This window comes from Ailuropoda melanoleuca, chromosome 4, assembly GCF_002007445.2.
Source record: "Ailuropoda melanoleuca isolate Jingjing chromosome 4, ASM200744v2, whole genome shotgun sequence".
Classification (NCBI taxonomy): domain Eukaryota; kingdom Metazoa; phylum Chordata; class Mammalia; order Carnivora; family Ursidae; genus Ailuropoda; species Ailuropoda melanoleuca.
The window spans coordinates 23,562,815-23,582,977 of record NC_048221.1 but is presented as its reverse complement, the minus strand read 5'-3'; the positions used below and the strand labels follow the sequence as shown (position 1 = coordinate 23,582,977).

The window sequence follows — 20,163 nt, the reverse complement described above, 5'->3', positions numbered from 1 at the left end:
GTCTATTGCTTGTTGGGTCAGAATTTTAATTATTGTGGCTTTATAATATTTTTAAGTATCTAGTGAAACAAATTCTACTGTAATTTTTTCTGCTTTTCATTTTGTTTTAGTCTTCTTAGCCTTTAATTTTCTATTATTCCAAGTAAACTTCAGGATCACCTTGTCAACTAAAAAGCACAACTGTTGGTGATTTTAATTTGAATTATACTCAACCTATAAAATAATTTTAGGTTGATATCTTTCCAATATTATTTCTTCCAATTCATGAACTTGATACAACTTTTATTTATTTCATAGATCTTTTACAGTAAAGGTTTGACATTTTCCTATTATAGGCCTGTGATATTTCAAGGATAGTTCTAAGTATTACTATACATCTGTATCTATCTATCTATCTATCTATATCTATATATCTCATTACTAATATCCATATCTATATAGATATATCTATATATACATAGGTATATCTATCTATATATAATTTTTAAGTTACTAAAAATTTATGTGAGGTTAATTTTTGGTGAATGCTATATTTCTCCTTTTCTTTTCTTTTCTTTTTTTTTTTTTTTTAAATTTTTATTTTTATTTATTTGACAGAGATAGAGACAGCCAGCGAGAGAGGGAACACAAGCAGGGGGAGTGGGAGAGGAAGAAGCAGGCTCATAGCAGAGGAGCCTGATGTGGGGCCTCGATCCCATAATGCCGGGATCACGCCCTGAGCCGAAGGCAGACGCTTAACCGCTGTGCCACCCAGGCGCCCCTCTCCTTTTATTTTCTAACTAGTTATTGGTACCTAGGAAATTTCTTTTATTATTGTATGTTTATTTTGAATAAGGCCACCCTATAAATTTTGGTGAATTATAACTTAATTGTTTTTGTTAAATAAGGTCATTTTACAGTCAGATCTATGTCCATTAATCTAAACTAAATCAGAGTAAATAAAGATTCAGCTTTGAAGTCTTCCTGGGAACTCTTTTTTCCTAGAATAGAAATAAACCTACTTTTGAAACTCTTTTTCTTTTATTTTAGTTACCCAGGTACTAAGTGATGCTGTAATGCCATTTCTTAGGAATCTAAAATTTTGTCTTCGTATCCTTATTATTTCTTATAATAATAGCCTTTCTGCAGCTTAACTACCAGTCTCTACTCCTGGAGGAGTTTTGTCTTGTCGTTATAAACACTATGCAGGTTATCTTCAGTTGAATTATTTTTCTTCTCTTAGTTCTTAATTCCTGACAAATAATATGGTTTATTCATCAGTCTCAAATACCTTCTTTGCCATAGCCCTAGTAGTTATTATGCCCAGAGATGGTATCCAGAGGTCTCTTATAAATTTTTAATAAAACTTTAGAGCTTCTGGCTTCTTAATTTAGTGCACTGTATAGTATCCTTGTTGCTGCAAGGCAAATGACTGATTTGGAGGCACCGAGGACAACTTTGTAACTGGCCAGGGCACACTTGAGACCACTCTGATGTGCTTCCACATTTCCCCCCTTGCCTGGTCACTATCCATTGAAATCCTATCTTTTCTGCAAACACATCTTTTGCAGGGTTTACATTTTATGTTAACAGTTTACAAGAAAAAGACCAAGCATTTTTCCAGTGTAGAAAGAGAAAAAAAATCTTTTTAATGTTCAGTGAGGTCTTCCTGATTTATAGGTCATCATAGGGCCTATAATCCCAAGGACATGGTGGACTGCATTATAAATGCTTTCACAGTCACTGTTCAGGTATGGTGGTTTAGTTTTGTGATTTTGGGGGACTATTTATGAAAATTATTTGATTCACTCATAGACTAGTCCCCCCAACACAATGGAAAATTACAGATATTTAAGAGATCATTCCCAGCATGCACATAGCATATACAAACACATGCATACTTGCTGCAGACTTGAGCTAAAGAACTCAAGTAATACTTGTAATAACAGTTAAGATTTGAAGTCACATGTTTTATTTCAGAACATCCAGATAATTAGTTCAGTTCCTTTACTTTGCTAATTTTATGAAATTCCATAGTTAAAAGGGATTACATTATAATTGTATTTTTGTTTAAATGGTCTTAAGAACTGTTACGCATACAATTGGCTCTTTTTGTTTTGTATACGTGCGACATAAGAAAAACTATTTTGAACTTCGTTCATTTATTTAAAAATATCCTATTTGTTCCATCTGTGAAAAAAGTTTCATTTTGGAATAGTTGTTATAATATGAAAATTGTGAGTATTCTGGATATACGTAGCTGGAGTTGGAAAAGAAGTTTCCTCTAGAACTAAGTAGTGTAAGACTCAAAGATACATCATTATTAGATTTTGAATGTATTATTTAGGCTCATCTTTTATATTTGGTATTAATTGGATTTAAAATAAAATGCAAATTTTGTAACATGTTGAAGTTCTATAATCACCCTTAAAACCTTTATTTTTAAAAGTAAGCTTTGTTCATAGCCCAGAATTATGTGAAGGTTGGAACTTCTTTCAGAAGACTGAAATAAAATACTATGTTTAAAGTAGTTTATATGCCCTGTTCTGCTGCTCAGATATGAACAGAATGTTTAAACCCCTAAAAGTGCTGCAATCAAGAATCATATTTTCACTGTGCATAAATTTAACAAATTATTGCTAAAACCCATAAGCAGCAGGGAACAAAAGCCATCGGACTCATTAGTTCGTGTTCTGCTTGTGCTTTATGATCATGACTAATCATTTGTTTATTTTGAAAAAAATGATTTTTTAAAATTGTTAGGCCCCATTTCAAAGAAAGAATGTTGTATAATATTATAATTGAATATTCCCTGCCCAGTTTCACAGCAGGTTTCTGGGCCAAAGTTAATGCTTTCCTTTCGGGGTACTTGAAATGATGAACTAGAATCCTATTGAAAATAATCAACGTCCAAACTTTACAAGAGAATTATTAATAAACTTGTGATTTTTCATATTGGTACTATCAATTCCTGGTTTGGCTTAAGTCTCTTTTTGCTCTTCACTTTAATTTAAATATAATATTAACCTGAAACTTTGCCTTATTTCCTGAAATAGTTCTAAATTCTATAATTAAAATAGCCACTAGGTATTGTTATGTACTCCTTGTCCTAAGTCATGACCAGATTTCTCTTTTGTGTTTGATTCAGGCTTTCAAAGTCAGTTCAGATCAAAATTCCAAGGCTTGCCCACATCAGTGAGGCTCCAAATTTTGTTTTGATTATTCCCATTTGTGGAGAAATTTCCTTACATGTGGAAATGTAGGAAAACATAATTAGGGGATCCTCAGAACTTACTGATCTAATATGCAACACAGACATTTCTGAAATATTCTTTTCCCGTTTTTCTGTGTTTCTGTGAAATGATTGAGAGTTGCTCTAAAAGTTACCAGAAATATGTTGAGGCAGAACCAGATACCTGGATTTGCCTTTAAACTGACTGATTTAATCAGCAAAATTGCATCTTTACATTAAGAAAAGAATGCTCATTGATATTTTTTTGATAGAATTTTTTAATGACTGGTGGATGTCTTTGAAAGTGACAGTGTTCTTCCCTATATTTATAAGTAGCTTCTAAAACCATTAAATCCACACCAATCTGCATTTTCAAGAGTTAGATTCCTGACTCATGAAGAGAGGGGACAAAGTTGGTGTTCCTTGGAATGAAATGGTCAGTCACTTCCCCACCTTTTGGGGAAGCTAATTTCGAGTCAGCAGATCCATAAGGGGAAATAATTGCTGTGTATTTTTAGTTTAAACCTTGTATGGGTCGGAGTGCCATGCTAGGAATTTGTTCAGATAATGATTATTCAAATATATATATATATTTTCTGCAGTGTCTAAAATATATTAGGTCCAATTCTGTTGTCTACTTTTAATCTCCATTAGGAGCTGCCATTCTAGGTTAAAGAACCCACGTTATAATTTGAAAAGGCAAGGGCATTGCTAAATGCAAATAAAGTGCTTCCTTCACTTCATTTTTAGAGGAAGCTCTGGCCTTTTAACGTGGAAGGAAGAATTGCTTTGTAAGCTCAATTTCTTCCTGTATTTCTTTAGTATAGTATAACCCTCATGTTTGTAGACCATAGTATAACACATTCATGCTACACTGTTTAACAATTTTAGCCCATCCTCTGAAAAGTTATGATTCAAGCTGAATAGAGGTGGTTACCTGCAATACCTTTTATAAATTCTGTGGAGACTTTTGCCCCCACTACTAGGGTTGGATGGGGGACTCACCAGCTGTCCGTCTTCTGAAACTCTCCTCCCTTGAGTCTTCACATGGATACTAGTGATGACCCAGAAGCAGCTATTACTCATCTATCTCTATATGACTCTTTTTTAAAGCTTTCTATTGACTTACAAATTTTAAGAGCCATCTATTTACACCTTTATTAAATAACTTTTCGAAGAATTCTTGCACCTATCATTGATATGGAGATGTATTTAACTCAAAGGTGTTCTTGTGGTTGCCTATTCCTTTTAAGAGGAACAGCACCTACAAGTATTATCTAAGAGATACCAGGCTATCTGTAAACTTGGCTATGATCTGTTTTAATAACATGATCTAACTTTAATATCACATGAGGCTGACAGTGGTCTAGATTGAGGCATGTCTTTTCCTAGGCTTTCTGTACTTCTGAACATCCCATGTGTCCTTTAACCATATTCATTTGTTCGGTTGAAATGCCTACCAACTCATCTAATTTCACCTAGTGTCGAAAGCTGGCCTTGGGTTATCTTCCCTTCACAGAGCTAATATAAAAATGTGCTCAGATACCCATCCGCCAGCAGACTGCTTTCTCTGTAAGCCTAGCAGGGAGACTTCTCTAAGACATATGTAGTATCTTGATAAGAAACTAAATAAACCTATTAACTTAGCTGTATAACAAGCCCCACTGGTGGGATGCATATCATAAAATAATACTCGTAATAACACAAATGAATAATACCTTCCCCGTGTGTGTTGTATGGTAGCTTTTGCTGTCCTTGGAGAGGCTAACTCCTTTGCCCTTAGTAGTCATAAGACACAGGGCTAGATTTAGAATCTAGGTCTCACAACTAGTAATTGTGCACCCATTTATTTAAAATAATGAAAATAATAATCATAAGAATAAAAACAACCACAATAAAGCACAGTGGCTAACTGAACTGCTAGCTCTTTGTGAATCTTTAAATCAGAGTCAAGAAAGGAATCTTAAATCAGAAACATGCAATCAAAGCATATTTATATTTGTTTTGTGTGTTTCTAGCTCAGTTCATGAATTCTTTTTTAAAGATCTTAATATTGTTGGTCGGGTAGTTTGAGAAAATGTCATGAAAAGCTTTTTAGCTGCCATAAAATAATGGTAATATGGCATAAAATGGAAGAGAATTAACATCAATATTTTGTTTTCTTTTTCTTAGGAATTTTAAAGACTATTGTCAGTGCTTTTCTGATACCAGAGTAATGAATTGATTCTTATCACAAATAGAAATAAGTATATGGAGTAGTTATTTTCTTTTAAAGTAGAATATCAACTCTACTTTTTAAAAGCAGATTTAAATTTAACAAATTTAAATATTCATTACTTCAATTTAAAATATAATTGTTAGAAGAATAAACTTCTTAAGGCATATTAGCTCAAATTCTCTTTCAGATTATTATAATTATACTGAAAAATCACACTAATCTTATTAGAATGAAATCTAATGTATATACTAAGTAAATAAAAATAAGTGCTTTCTGAGAAATGTTGGTAAAAGGGAATAAACCAGTACCTGATAGTAGTATGTTGAATTGATAAATTTTTCCAAGTTCTTTTTGCATAGTTGAGTTTATTTCTTGAATAAGGAACTCTTAAAGAACATGAAAGCAAATTATTTTCCTCCTATCCTCATGCTTAAATAATATGTTACATGCAAGAATACTATTCTAAAAATGATTATTTTGTCATAAATAAGAAATTTATTTTATACTAATTTTTTAATTTTTTCAACTAAATCATTGCAAAAACTGTCAACCTTGTAACAGTAGTATTAGTATTAATTTTTCTAACCATGCATGATTCATTTAACCCCACAGTAGCTGTAGCTTGCTTGCCTTGTTTTTTCCCTGAAATTAAACAAAAAGATATAAAAACACAATGAGCATCTGTTCTACATAGCAAGACAGCAGAACAACTTAAGTCCTAATAAATTGTTAACATCGTATGATTTCACACATGGATTTTGGAGATACATACATATATGACTTCTCTGAACTTTCTCTGTTAAATGTGCACTGTTGTTAAACTACTTGTTTTTTCCCTGCCTACTCTTTGAAGAAGTCAATTAGGAATAATGGGAAACAAGGGGTAGGCAAAACATTGCAGTGCAGTGTTATTTCCATCTGTCTGAGAATATTTCAGCCAAAAGTTTATTTTGGGAAAAAAAAAAGCCATAACACACTTTCAGACACACAAAACCACAAATACTTTGGCTGCAAATTATTCTGCAGTGTTGTTGCTGTGTTGTTGCCTGTGTATGTTCTTGTGTGAGGAGCTGCCACCTATCCATGCATGTGTTTGCAGATTCTCGTCTGTGTGCTTGTTCATGAATTAGCTCATCCTCCTCCTGGTTCAGGTTAAATTTAGTCAAGAGAACAAGAATTTATGGGTATGACTGTTAGCTGGAAAGCCCTTCCTCACTTGCAAGTCTTTCTTTCAACCTATATCTTCTGCTGAAATTTCTCAGTGGGATGAAGTGTTCAGTGATCAGTCAACCAGTCTATTACGTGTTACCTGGCTTTACATATACCCTCAATGGTTCTTGGAAAAATAATTTAATATTGTTTTGTCTCAGTTTCTCTACTGGAAAAGGAAGCTATTGGTATGAATCACCTCCTTACCTGTGAGGAGTTGAATTTTGTTAGTTCTGCTTGCCAAAGCATCAGGAATAAAGATGTCTCTCCCCCACCCCATTCCCCATTTCTTGGTGGGGAAAAAAACCCCCAAAAGTAGTAACATTTAATGCAACAAAAATATTAACAATAAAAGAAACTCTCCTGTGAAACTGTAATATAATTTAAAATCAACATTGTTCTAAGGTAACTGAAATATGTGATTTTCCATTTTGCCTTTTAACTGACAGTATACCCATAATTCTTGATGGTTATTATTTTTTCTCCAAAGATAATTTCTGGGCCATTGGTGACTGCACTATCTATTGTTCTAAATTGTTGTCTTAACTACATTCTTTAAAAATATAATGTTGAAGGCTCATAATATTGAAGATGACTCCAGGATGAACCCCGAGTTTGCAGACCGAATAAAACAACTTGATAAAGAGGCATCTTACTACCGTGATGAGTGTGGCAAGGCCCAAGCGGAAGTTGACCGGTTGCTGGAGATCCTCAAGGAGGTGGAGAATGAAAAGAATGACAAGGACAAGAAGATTGCAGAACTTGAGAGGTAAATTTTGCAGTCATGCTGTGAATTGTCAGCAGTGAGTGAACATGGATTGCTTAGTTGCCCATCACAGGTCGTAGTGGATTTGGAATGCACATTCATATTTCAAGTTGGAAACAAGTTACGTATGAGGAATAGGGCCTGTTAGGGATGATGTTATGTTTCTGTGGGATACTCAAGAAGGCAATTGGCTTATCTTTTGAGGGCTTATGTACTTCTTAAGTGTTTAAGAAAGTAATGGCCAAGTTTCTTGAGTGATGTCCCTCATCTAGCATGTGTGCCAGCAAAGTGTGTGAGAAATTGAGGCTATGACTACTTGAAACCTTAGTTTTGTTTTGTTTTGTTTTGTTTTTCCCATGAAAGACAGGCATTTGTGGTTTAGGTTTGTTTTAAGCAAAGAATATATTTGGTAATTCGTTCAAGATAGAAGAAGGAGAAAGGAGCTCATATCCTTTGGATGTGTTTTGGCACACCACAACAAGTTCATCTTGGGATGTATCTTTTTAGAGGACCTTATAGCATTTGTTAAATAAATATGTTTGAATAGGGTCTGAGGCAGGCCTACCTGATAGCAAATTCTGTCTAAAAACAAAGAAGGTTATATCAGGGTTCCAGAGTATTTAGATTTTCAAATAAATCATATCCATATTGTATTTATGTATAGGATAGACTCTAAAAATAAGCTTTCTATCAATGCTTTTTCCTATATTTCATATAAGAAAAGAATGTCTGAATAATCTTACGTAACTCCATTACCTCTGAGGATTTCTTATTGGTTCAGCAATAAGGCAGAATTTCTCTTTCCTAGATTCAGTCCATATGGAAGAAATCAACAAATTTTGAATAAATCAGTGAATGTCTGCCATCTCTGATCAAGACACTTGTGAGGCCTGATAGAACTTTAAGATATATGCAGAATAGCTCTCTGTGGCCTGTGGAAAGATCATGGGCTGTACTGACAGAAAGACCTGGGTTCAAATTTTGCTTCTGCTTTGTGCCAGCTGTGTGACCCTAAATCTTGTTAGAAGTGAATCTTTAACAGTCTTTTAAAATGTATCATATTTTTCAGGTGCCAAGTCCTGGTGGGATAGTTACATCATTAGGAATAGTTGAATGCTAAAACAAATAAATTCTCAATATTAAGTGGCCGTGTATTAAATGGATAGGTCAATTCTTAAATTTTCAAGCATAGTATTTAATATATTCAAACTCTAAATCAATAAATATTTCACTTAAAAATGTTAGTATTAGTCTGATGTTTTTTATACTGGATTTTTATACAGTGTGACCAATTTTAGTGATTAAATCAAGAATTTCTTTTCCTGAGATAAGTGTACAAATTAAAATCCTTAAAGGCTTAATTTTAATTTTAAAATGTGGGAATGTTCTGCCAGTCTATTGGCTCTTAAAAACACTGTTAATTTTAGATGTATCTACATGTCTACTTTGGAATTATAAATTAGGACCAAAATTTTTCTTGAAAAGCTAATGTGAGATCACAGGGACGTTATCATCACATCTCTTTTATTGGTGAGAAAACTGAGACCCTGAAAGGTTGAATTACGTCCTAGAGATTGGTCCTGTGGTCAGAAATAGGCAAAACTATAATGTATGTTCCCTGACTCCTAGTCTGCTGTTCTGAGAAGCTGTGAGCCTCTAAAGGGCATAATATTATCTATGCCCTAGATAATATTAATAATAGTAATTACAATAATAATAATAGATTATGTATATTTTATGCTCACAGTGTATATCAGGTAGTCTGCCAAGCACTTGACCTGCAATACCATATACCATTTAATCTTACAGAACAACAAAGAAAGTATCATTATCTGCATTTTATAGATGAGAAAACTGTGATTTATACAGATTAAATAACTTCCTAAAGCTTTCAGAGTTTATAAGATTCAAAGTCAGAATTTGAACCCAGGTCTAACAGGTTAGTGACAGAGAACAATTTGTCCAACAATGAGCCAGAAGGAAGAACGTCCAGTAGCACTAAACAGTCATATAGCCTGCAGAGAGAGAGAGGCATTGCTGCTGGGCCACAAGAGATCTGTCTCATCTTTATTAGCTTTCATGAGAGAAAGTGATGTGCCCCACATTTTGAAGGCATTTTTCTGCACTAACCCAGCTCCCCAGAACTTTAACTGAAAAAATAAGGATCAGCTACTATAAATATTTGCATAAAAATAGCATAATCATCCAGTTGGACAAACAGGTCTTAGCTGGACACTAGTGCCATTAAATCATCGAGAATATTCACATTTTTATATCCTCAATATGGAACGCATTAAAACAACAGTGATTTTACAGGCATTTATCTTTATGTACTTTCTGCACATTTTCTTTATCTCTGCCTTTGCCTTTCCTTAAAGCTGATGCCTCCCAGGCACTGTAATTCATAAAACGTGTGGTGAGACTTGAGTCTGTCCCAGTTCTCTGCCTGCCGGTGTCTTGGGTCCAGCAGCAGAACATAGTCTGGGAAATGTCTGAGCCCCAGCCCCAGCCCAGGCCCCAAAGGAGGTTGGGGGGTGGTTGGGGGGGGCGGAAAGTAAGAGGGGAAGTTTCTTGGGAAAACTTCCGAGCTCAGCCTCAGCCTGCCTTTCTGAAGCATTATCTGCTGGGCTCCGTGTGTATTCTGACCAAAACATCTTCCTTGTTTGTCAGGCAGCCCTTTTCAAATTGGGCAGTATCTCCATTTTCTGACTTAAACTACAAAATTCCTACCTCATAATGTTGGGAACTAAAGATTTCTTAGCAATGTGACATATATCTCCATTTTGGAGTCATGGAGGAGTGTTTGCAATTAAGTTTGTGATTCTGAAAACCAAAAAATTGAACTTGAAATAAATTTGTGGTCCTTGGTCTGTAATGTGACCTACCAGAGTGAAAAGACTTCTTTTTAAAAGCAACGAGTGTTCTAAAATATTCCGAACTTTAGTCATGTGCAACAAAAGGTTCAGGGTTAGGAATAGCATAACTCAAATGACACTGATGCTGGCCTACTTCTCTCTCAGAGGACAATTCTTGTTTGCTTTCTACTCTGTTCATCTTCCCATTTTTTATTTTCTTCCCAATGTATACATTCCAAATAGCATATGCCTGGCACTTATATGGATGCATTTACCTCTTAAATTCCATGTGAATGATGTTTTACATCAGCCGTAAAAGATTTTGCTTTTCAAAATGCATATTTCTCCAGTGTGGTCCCCATGTGCAGTTTTTCCTATAAGCTTTTGCACTTGATGCTGATGGATCAGCAGGGAGCTTCTGCCTTGGACAGCAGGCGAATGGACTCTGGGGAGGTTTGACACGAGGTGGGTGAAGGGCCTTGAGCATACCCCTAAGAGTTTGTCCCAATCAGGCTGAAGTATTTATTTGATCACTGGTGCTAGATACCACATCTGCTATATGATCAGATAGGTAATCAGACATTAGAGGGAGTGAAATATGTGGTCTTTTTTGTGTCAGTGTCCATCAAGGGCTCTGAGTTTTATTTAGAGTTTCAGAATTAATTCTGCCTTAGGGGAAAGAGAGAGGATAACAGATCTCTTGTCAAACAAGGCCTGCTGCCACTAGGTTTCTGCATCTAAGCCACAGGAAGGTATCAGTCAGGTGACCGTTCATGTAATTATCCTAAATATGATAGGGGATTTGTTGGTATTTGTCTAGGGGACAGGGAATGCCCGAATCAAGCCCTTGATCACATCCCTCCCCACTGTGAAGAGGAGCACATGTGCTTTGGGGTTCTGCTCCAAAGACATAACATCAGAATAGAAAACAGGTAGCACTAAATTATTTGGATCAAGGAGTGATGCCATCAGACATTCGGACATTTGAGAAATAATCTTAGATGCCTAAAAGCACCTTATCTAAGGTTGAGAAACAGACTGTTATTTTTCCTTCTGAATTTTTTCAGTAATGTGATGACATAATTTCTTTGATGCCTTTCAGAACACTTTTAACAAGATGTAAACTGAAGCTTTATTTAGAAAAATATGGTACTATGTTCTAGAAGTCTCATGGCACATTGAAGAAACGTGATACCAGTTCTGTTTGTTTTGATAAAAACTCTTCTTGCTGAGAAATATCCATTTATGTTTGGTAAAGTGAAGAAATTTCAATGAAACAAGTGGCAGAGAGTTTTACACCATCCCTAGCAACCCTTTGAGGAAGGTCGTGGATGTCATGGATGCCTTTGGGAATTTGATGAAAACTAGGAATCCTTGGAAAAGGCACTAATCTAAATGTTTACTTGCTATTTCAATTTAGGGTTCTCTAAACTTTGGCCATGGACCTCAGTTTTATATACCTCTCTGATCCAGAAGAATTTGAAGCGACAGCTAGGGCCAAAGTCCCCACAATGATGATGGCCCGATCTAAGTTATTTTTAATCAGTTGTGTGTTAATGATCACGAAACACTGTGCAAGGGGATTTCAGATACAAAGGATTATTGGACCAATGCTTTTACCGCGTGTTTAATCCTGAATTTTCTCTTTGATTTTTAACATTATGATCAACACCATTTTCATTTGAAATGTTTTTGTTTAAGCTTTCTCCTGAGGATTTGTTTTGTTTTTCCTTCCTCTGTGAAATGCTTAAAATTACTTCTTATTTTTAAAAATTTTTTTAAGTTTCACTTATTTAAGTAATCTCTGCACCCAACATGGAGCTCAAACTCAAAATCCCGAGATCAAGAATCAGATACTCTTTTGACTGAGCCCATCAAGTGCTCCTAAAATTACTTCTTAGTAGTATGGAAAAGTGGGGTCCCCCTGAGCAGATAGCTGGTAACATATTTGTTCATCCACTTTGTTTTTTACAAAGAACATTATATAGGTTCGCAAAATGAATGCCCACTGTATGCTCCTGTGGTAGCTTGAAGAAGATCATGACTTTTTTTCCTTTTAATTTTTGCTTGGATTTGGGACTTTATTATTTAGACTAACTAGAAGGGCATGTTAAATATTTTTGCACAAATAAGTTATTAAGCATCTGGATATTTTCAGTGATGAAGTATGATCCTCATTTTCACAACTGAAAAAAATTTACTCTCAGTTGGAAGTTGCTCTGTCCTCTCTTGGGAGGCTGATAGGCAGGCAGCACCTCACCCAAAGCCCTGCTCACAGTGTCTTTGATTATTGCTAGGTGCGGTACTTTGTAATCCTCTAAAATGGAAATCTGAGCAGAAAGCCAAATTGTTCAGCTCCTTTTGGTTTTCAAGGAGGAAGGAAGAATATCTCATAAGATATAACCATCCAACTTACTGGTTCAAATAAAATTTTTCCGACATCAGTGCTTACCACTAGCTCTAAAACCTTAATAACTTCCACTTCAGTTTATTAAGTAATACAATTTTGTACGGACACAGATAGGAGCTTTCCCTTATGAATATTCCTCCAGAAAGGGGCAAATTCTGATATTGGGTTGCTGGAGCACACCTCTGGTTTACACCAGTGCTTACAGTGATAATGCGTGAGAGCAGATACTGGTTTCTTACGTGTGATATTTAATAGAACAGCTTATAGTGTGTGCCCAGGGCTTTTTGGGGTAATATCAGATAAAAGTTGCATTATTGTCCTTCATTTGGTTATAAAACCTGCTAATATAACATCTGTTGGCTGTATGTTTAAAACTAATGCATTTCCTTCCTTTTATTCTCTTTTGCTATCCCTTTTCCTTTCTGCTTATCCTCCAAATCGCTGCTTTCACCCTTGCTCCAATCAGCTTGACTCTCAGGTCAGTACTTTCAGTTTTTCTTCTAACTGCCTTTCCTTCCTAAGCTCAATTTATTGCTTGCACTTGTTTAACAAACACATTTCTGAAATGGTTTTCCTCTGGCCACCACATTTTTTTTCCCATTTCATCCCATGCCTAGGGAAGGTTTATTTTATAAGAAAGCTGTATAGGTGGGAAAGGGCAAAGAAGAAGATGGGAAATAAATCACTGTTGGATTATTCGATACATTTGATTCCCAGATTATACAACCAGTAAGAGAAATCAGAGTGAAATTCTAGAGCATTTCTCCTGAGCATCTCAGAAAATTGTGTGATGATAAAATATGTTGCAGTGGAAAAAACAAAATCCAGGATGCTAAATTTAACCTAGGAGAACAAAAGATCTGCCTGTGACACAGCAACTCAAAAGCTAAATTTAATAGTGCAAACCACTCAGACTTTTTGCTTAATAAATCACTATGTTTTGAAAGATTTATGATACTTTTTTTTAAAGTCACTTTTGAAAATTATCAGTGTGTTGGTAACATATTGTACACACATGTTATTTCCTGTCATTGTTTTGGCTTTTGACTTTTTAACTTCATTTTTATTAGCTGTAAGACATACTTTAATTACCTAAGGCACAGCATATGGAACCAAATGTAAAACTAGATTCAGCATTGACTATGTACACCCTGATATTAAGAAGCAAAATGAATATTTTGTTTTAGAAATGCATCCCAGATTTGATTCCTCTTAGATAGGAGTCCAAGTCAGTAATTGGTTCTCCTTTGAGTCAAGCAAGACTTCTCTTTATAATAATATGCAGTACTATCTAGTGATTTCATCATTCAGTCAATGAATTTACCAGAAGGTGCTCATTGTATGATTTGGGCTACCAAGTCTTGAAAAAAAAAAAAAAGGACTCAAATTGATAGCCAGTGTAGTCGCTCTTTTGAGAGGCAAGCAATATTATTTTCTTCTCTTTATTTAGTATCTGCACCTCTTTATGCTGTCCATTGCTCATCACATAAGCCACCTGACCAATGCATTTATGCTAACAGCAGATAATTTCAAAGTGAGACCTCCTGTCCACACACCAGTTTTGTCCCACTGCCTGCTCCCAATCCCTGTGGCTCATGGTGCTTGAAAATGAAACCGCATCTCTGCTATTCCCGCATACCACACTGGGTGTCCTACAGCAACTGCCTTGAACTTCATCTTACTGAAGGGAGCCCATTCTCAAGAGTTCTCCAGTGATCTAAACAGAAGTGCTCTCACCCACAACTAATAACTATTAATTCACTTTCCGGTGCCCCTATGTGCAGATACAGACATCATAATGAAGGTGAGAGAAGAGGAGGTTGACCACATGGCATCCAAATCTTTCCTCCAAGTTTTGGATCCACTACTTTGATGAGCTTTAAGCTTTTCTCTTTGCCTGTCTTTTTGTTTTGTTTCTCTTTTTGCCTTCCCTCTGCTGTTCCTAATGTGCACCTGTTGATATTGAAGCCCTTGAGACCAGGGACCACTTTGGCTATTATACCTGAGGCTCCCTGCCAGGACCTTTAGATGTTGTCCACAGGCATTCTGCTGTGTTTTATGTGTCAGAAACTGTACTGTGTAGTATTTAGTTTTTTCCTGTTTCGTGTGAACGAACATGAACTCTGACTCTCAGAAGACAGGATGCAGGATTAGGGCTGGGAGAGGTTGTGGGTAACAAGGGGTCTTTCTATAAGGGGCTTGGTGTGTCGTTTGGGTTTGGTAAAATGTTCAGGCCAAGTCTGGTTGTGTGAACTGTATGGTCAAATCAAGATTCAGATCATTTTAATATCATTTAACCTCTTGCCCCAAATGAACACAATGGAGAAAATGTGCAATCCTTGTCAACAGTCTTTTGTTATATTTTTAGTGTAAGAGAAATTGGGCAACCCTGCTTTCCTGGAACAAAAATATGTATAGGTCTTGGAAGCTTCCTTGAGCTCTGACAAGTTTCCAGAGTTAACTCTGCTTTCTTTCCAACTACTTCCAAGTTTACCAGTTAACATAAAATGAAATGTACCAATTCTGGAGGGGAGGTGGGCAGGGGGATGGGCTAACTAGGTGATGGGTATTAGGGAGGGCATTTGTGGTGAGCACTGGGTGTTGTATGTAAGCGATGAATCACAAAATTCTACACCTGAAACTAATATTATACTGTATGTTAACTAACTGGAATTTAATAAAAACTTGAAAAAGAAAAAGATATTTAAGGGAAAACAAATGAAATGTAACAACTGAATTGAATACGGGATCTCTGGCCCATGTTATTTCTTTATAGGGCTCACAATTGAGATACATGTATTTATGTGTGTATGCATACACATATATGTGTGTATACACATATCACATATTTTTAAAAAATGTATGGTCTTTCTTACTGTAGAATTTTGTAGTCTGCCCTGCACCTCCCTGCCTCCCAATCTGAAGTTTGAAAACTTGACTAACTCTTGGGTCTATTTTTCTGTGCTAGACTCCATGAGAAATCTTCCCCTCCAACTACTTTTTAAAATGGCCTCATTTCCTTTTCAAACTCTGTGTAGACTCTGCTTGAAATCAGGTGGACATGTAATAAGGATCTGGTTTGGTAAAATGCAAGTGTCATATTCCAAACCTGTTCAGGTTCTCGCTCCAGAAAACTCCACTTTTGTCAAGAATCTCTTTACACAAAAATCAGTGGGAAGCTGTAGAGATTTAATTGGATCCCTGCATTGCACTCTGGGGGAGGGTTTATGTGAAGTTTGCTCATTTCTAGGAATTATATGTGAAATTAGCATGTGGCTGATAACAGAAGACGTTATCTAGATAAACGTGTGTAGCAATTGACCCCCCAAAAAAGAAAAAGTATCCTTTGGGATTCACTTCAAAATCCTGCCAGAGAGTTGACCAAGTAAAACCAGAAGGCTCGGGCCTTTCTGGGCTCTTCCAGCCTCTCTGATTTACTTTGGATGCTGGGTCAGCTGCTTCCTAGTTTGTGCCACAGTATCCGCTCTTGGAGAGGAAGGAGTTGTCTTTGGAGTAGGTCTTCTGGGATCCCCCTGCTTATGTCCTACGGAGGTGGAGTTGGCGATGGGCTGTGTGCATCTCCCTGGCAAGCAGTCTCCAGCTCGTGGCTGGTGCCTTGGCAGCAGGCATGAGCTCATTGTTACAGAGTCACTTCAAACATTTCCACCAAAATAAACTCTTTGTGATGTTTCCCCAGAGTTCAGTACTGCACTCTCAGTCTCTCATTCTTCTAGCAAAGGATGAAGTCATTACTCTAGGACCTCAGAGCCCTTTTGCCCAAAGAAATAATGAGAAGCAACTTGCTTAGAGCATTCCCTTGCTGTCCTGCAATTTGCTCTTTGCTAGGGTCAGTTCTTGCCCCATTTTCTCCACGAATACCTAGTCAGTACCTACTGTGTGCTAGGCCTGGCATTATATGCTGGCCTGGCATTTCTAAAAAAACAGCTGATGAAAAACTGACAAATTCCTTGAAGAAATAATGTATATGACATTCTTCATTTTTATATTCATGATGCACATTGATATTAATCATAATAGAAATAACAGAAGTAGAAAAGCAGCAGTAATAATATTGGTCATTAACTAAGTGCCAGCACTGAATTAATCACTTTTTATGTGGTATTTACTCAAAACAACTGAATGATGTTGGGACTGTCAGTTCTTCCATGTTGGAGAATAGAAAACTGGAGTTCATAAAAGTTAAATATTTTGCTCAAGTTAATACAGCCAGTAAGTAAATAAATAGTTTTTTTCACCCCAAAGCCACTCCTTTCTGATATACAAATGGAATCTTTTGCCACTTCGGCTACAATTGCATTAAAACCTTTGAGAAGGCCCACAGTAGGGACACCTGGGCAATTGTGTGGGATCCATGGTTTCCCAGATATGAGGTTCATAGAATATATCCCATGAAGCACTTTGGGGAAATACTGTCCTGCCTCCTGTGCAGCCAGCCTCTGTCTTCGCCCTGAGATTCATGCCCTCCCTCCCCCTCCATCCCTTCTCCCTCCTTGGGCTGGTTTCTTCTCAGGTGTTACCTCTCCAACGTCCCTGAGCCCCTCAGGCAGAAGCAGCTTCTCTCTGCCTTGATCTCCTTAGAGCTTTATCTGACCCTTTCCCCAGGCCTGAGTTATATCCTACCTCGAATTAGGCACTGTGTGTCCTAGTAGATGGTGGCCTTCTTGAGCACTGGCTGGGTCTCCAGCTCCATGGGGTATTGCACCACACACTGGAGATGGCAGTCACACTCCTGTGTGTTGAATAAATGACTGTTGAAGAGAGGAACTTCCATTAGCTTCATCTTACTCCTTCCACCCTCTACTCGGTCCCCATGGAGAGTTGCTGGGGGGCTCTTTCTGGAGGCAGAGTTGACTGCCCTGGAGATCTTATAGCTTCAGACAGAAAGCCCTAAGAAAAGATATGATTATCTTTTTATCAAGCTGGATACTTGAAAGTTCAAGAAAAATAAAGACACAAATGAAAGGAGAAAAGATCTCCTTCTAGATGTATTTCATTTTCTTCCTCCCTCTCTCCCTCTCTCTTTCCCTCCTCTGCTCCTTTGTCCTTCCCTTTTTCCTTCCTTTCTTATCTCCCTACTTTTCTTCTTACCTCTCTCCTGTCTTTCATTCCTTCCATCTTCCTCTCTTTTCCTTCCCTTTGCTTTATCTTTCCCTCCCTCCCCTTCCCCCTCTTTTCTTGACTGTTAATTGAAATCCTTCTGCATGCGGAAGAGTCAGCGCTGGGTGTTGGGAATATAGCAGTGAAACAGACATGACCCCTCCCCTTACTGAATTCAAAGACCAGCACTTCCTATAAGGAAGGATTTGGCCACTAAGAAAAATAGTTTGTCCCATTTATACTAATAACTGGAAAAACTGGGTTTCAGGTGTTTTTTAAAATTCCTTTTCCTGTTGGGGTTGAAGAGGTTATCCACGGGTCAGAAAATTATTTCCCTCTTTTAGCTGCCTTATACTAATGCTGACATTTCTGGTGAAGTGTCAGAAAATTTTATGCCCAAGCAGAACTGGTAGAAAGCCAGAAATCAGTTGATTTTGCTTTGGGTGCAAATATTTTATTGGGGATGGAAAAAGTTGTTTTCCCTGATTTACAGCTCCTGCAAACATAAAGTGGGTTCTATATTTGGAAATGTTTTCAAACCTTTGAGGTGTAGCCAGGGGTTGGTTCTTGCACCTTTCCGACCTGGCCTTGGTAGGACTTGCCATGGCTAATGTTTTGCTGAGCTAGCTCCAATTTGTAGAACTAGGGCTTTATGCTCTGTATTATTTTTACTTTTTAACTTTTGCTTGAGTGGCTGCTTTGGCTCTCTCTCTCTCTCCATCCTCTAGAATGTGAAGAAGATAGAGGGAATACAATTTGCATTGTAGTTGAAATGCTTTGTGGTACAGTATGCTTCTGACGTGCTTGGAGATGGGTAAAACCATTCTCAACCTGCAGATCCGTTAAAACAATGACAATGACAGCAAAATCAAGAGATATTCCCAGGCAGGCCTAATAAGTCTTGGCCCCAGAAGAAGAGATGCCAAGTTGGTAGGGTTAACCATTCCTTTGTGTTTTTTTCAAAATTCTCCTCCCCCAACCCACCCCCTGTTCCTCGCCTACTCCTGGCTTTTGGTTGGTACTACCATATGGATGAATATCAGCAAATAGTAAATCTCTCAAGATATGTTAGCCTTTTCTGTAAATGTTGAGAAGGGAAAGGAATTTTTTAAAAAAATAGTTTCTCAGTATTATTATAAATCACTTTCTAGAAAAATAATATCTATTTCCTTTATATGGCTTTTCTTATGAAATGTGAATTCTATCACTTCATTACCCACAATACCAGCTCAAGTTGTAGGGAAAACCTATCCAGCTAGTGACTGGGACTCTCTTCCATATTGGGTAAAGATACTTGGAATTTTCACACTGCGTAATTTCACATTTTTGTGAAGCCTACATTTTGGAGGGACCTATTTAAAAATGAGTAGATACTGTGTATGTTTCTCTGAACAAAATACCTTATTGTTAATATATCTAACAACGGCTTTGGAAATTTCTTTGTAAGGAATTGTGATAATTTTAATATTTGCTGCTCTTTTAAATTTTACTCTAAATTCAGTGACTACTGTACAGGTGAAGCATAATTGCAATATAAAGCTAAAGAAATATGAAAACTAGAATGGGAAGACAGAAATTGGCTGATTTTGCTTTGGGTACAACTATTTTATTGAGGGTGGGAAAAAGTTTTTTTCCTAATTTGCAGCTCCTGCAAAAATAAAGGGAACTGTATAGAATTATTTTCATAGAAAAACTTTAATTCTAGAAATTATAGAGTGAGTCAGGGAATGGAAAGAAATTTCCCCTTGAAGAATCTCTTGTTGCCTTTTTTTTTTTTTTTGTCCAAGAGCAGTGAGACTTATGCTTTAACTCTAGCTTGCCCATTGACCTTCTCTTCCAGCTTTTTCTAGTTGGTAACATTGTTAATATAAGCATTATTCTTATTGGTATAAACAGAGCGGAATGTACAATAATTTATGTTTTGCAATAATTTTTCCAATGATAGTTGAAAAGTGTGTGATCCTCACCATGTGTGGACGAGTTATACTAATTTCTTGTGAGACCCCACACATAATTGTGAAGACACACGGTGAACATAAGCAACTCTTGAGACATTTTAATGTGCGGCAGGAGCAGAACTTTGGGCAGTGAATTTCTTTGCAAAATTTTACTTCAGGTCCTGGGAAAATCTCTTTTGAAAGTTTTGAGAACATAACCACCACTTCTCCCAGATGGGAACGTGAAATCACGGAATAGTCTCTCACTGGCCTTTGGTGTTGGTCAACTGGCATATTCCCATGGCTGGACAGATCTCGATGTGATGTGTGAGTTGAAGTGTAAGAGAGTGGTTTTAAATTTAACTTCAGAGCCCTCTGCTATTTAATCATATGTCAGTTTGATGGTTCCAAGGACAGCATGATATGTTGCTCACAGATA

At 36.7% G+C, this 20,163-nt stretch overlaps 1 protein-coding gene across 1 annotated transcript in view; it reads left to right on the top strand.

Moving 5' to 3' along the window:
- The window catches only part of ERC2 (ELKS/RAB6-interacting/CAST family member 2), a 919,611-nt gene that overhangs the window by 444,355 nt on the left and 455,093 nt on the right, over window positions 1-20,163 (top strand). Inside the window, exons 11-12 of the mRNA XM_034658488.1 lie at window positions 7,214-7,407; window positions 13,136-13,147. Coding sequence (XP_034514379.1) covers window positions 7,214-7,407; window positions 13,136-13,147 — 206 coding nt within the window. The remainder of the gene's footprint in view (window positions 1-7,213; window positions 7,408-13,135; window positions 13,148-20,163) is intronic.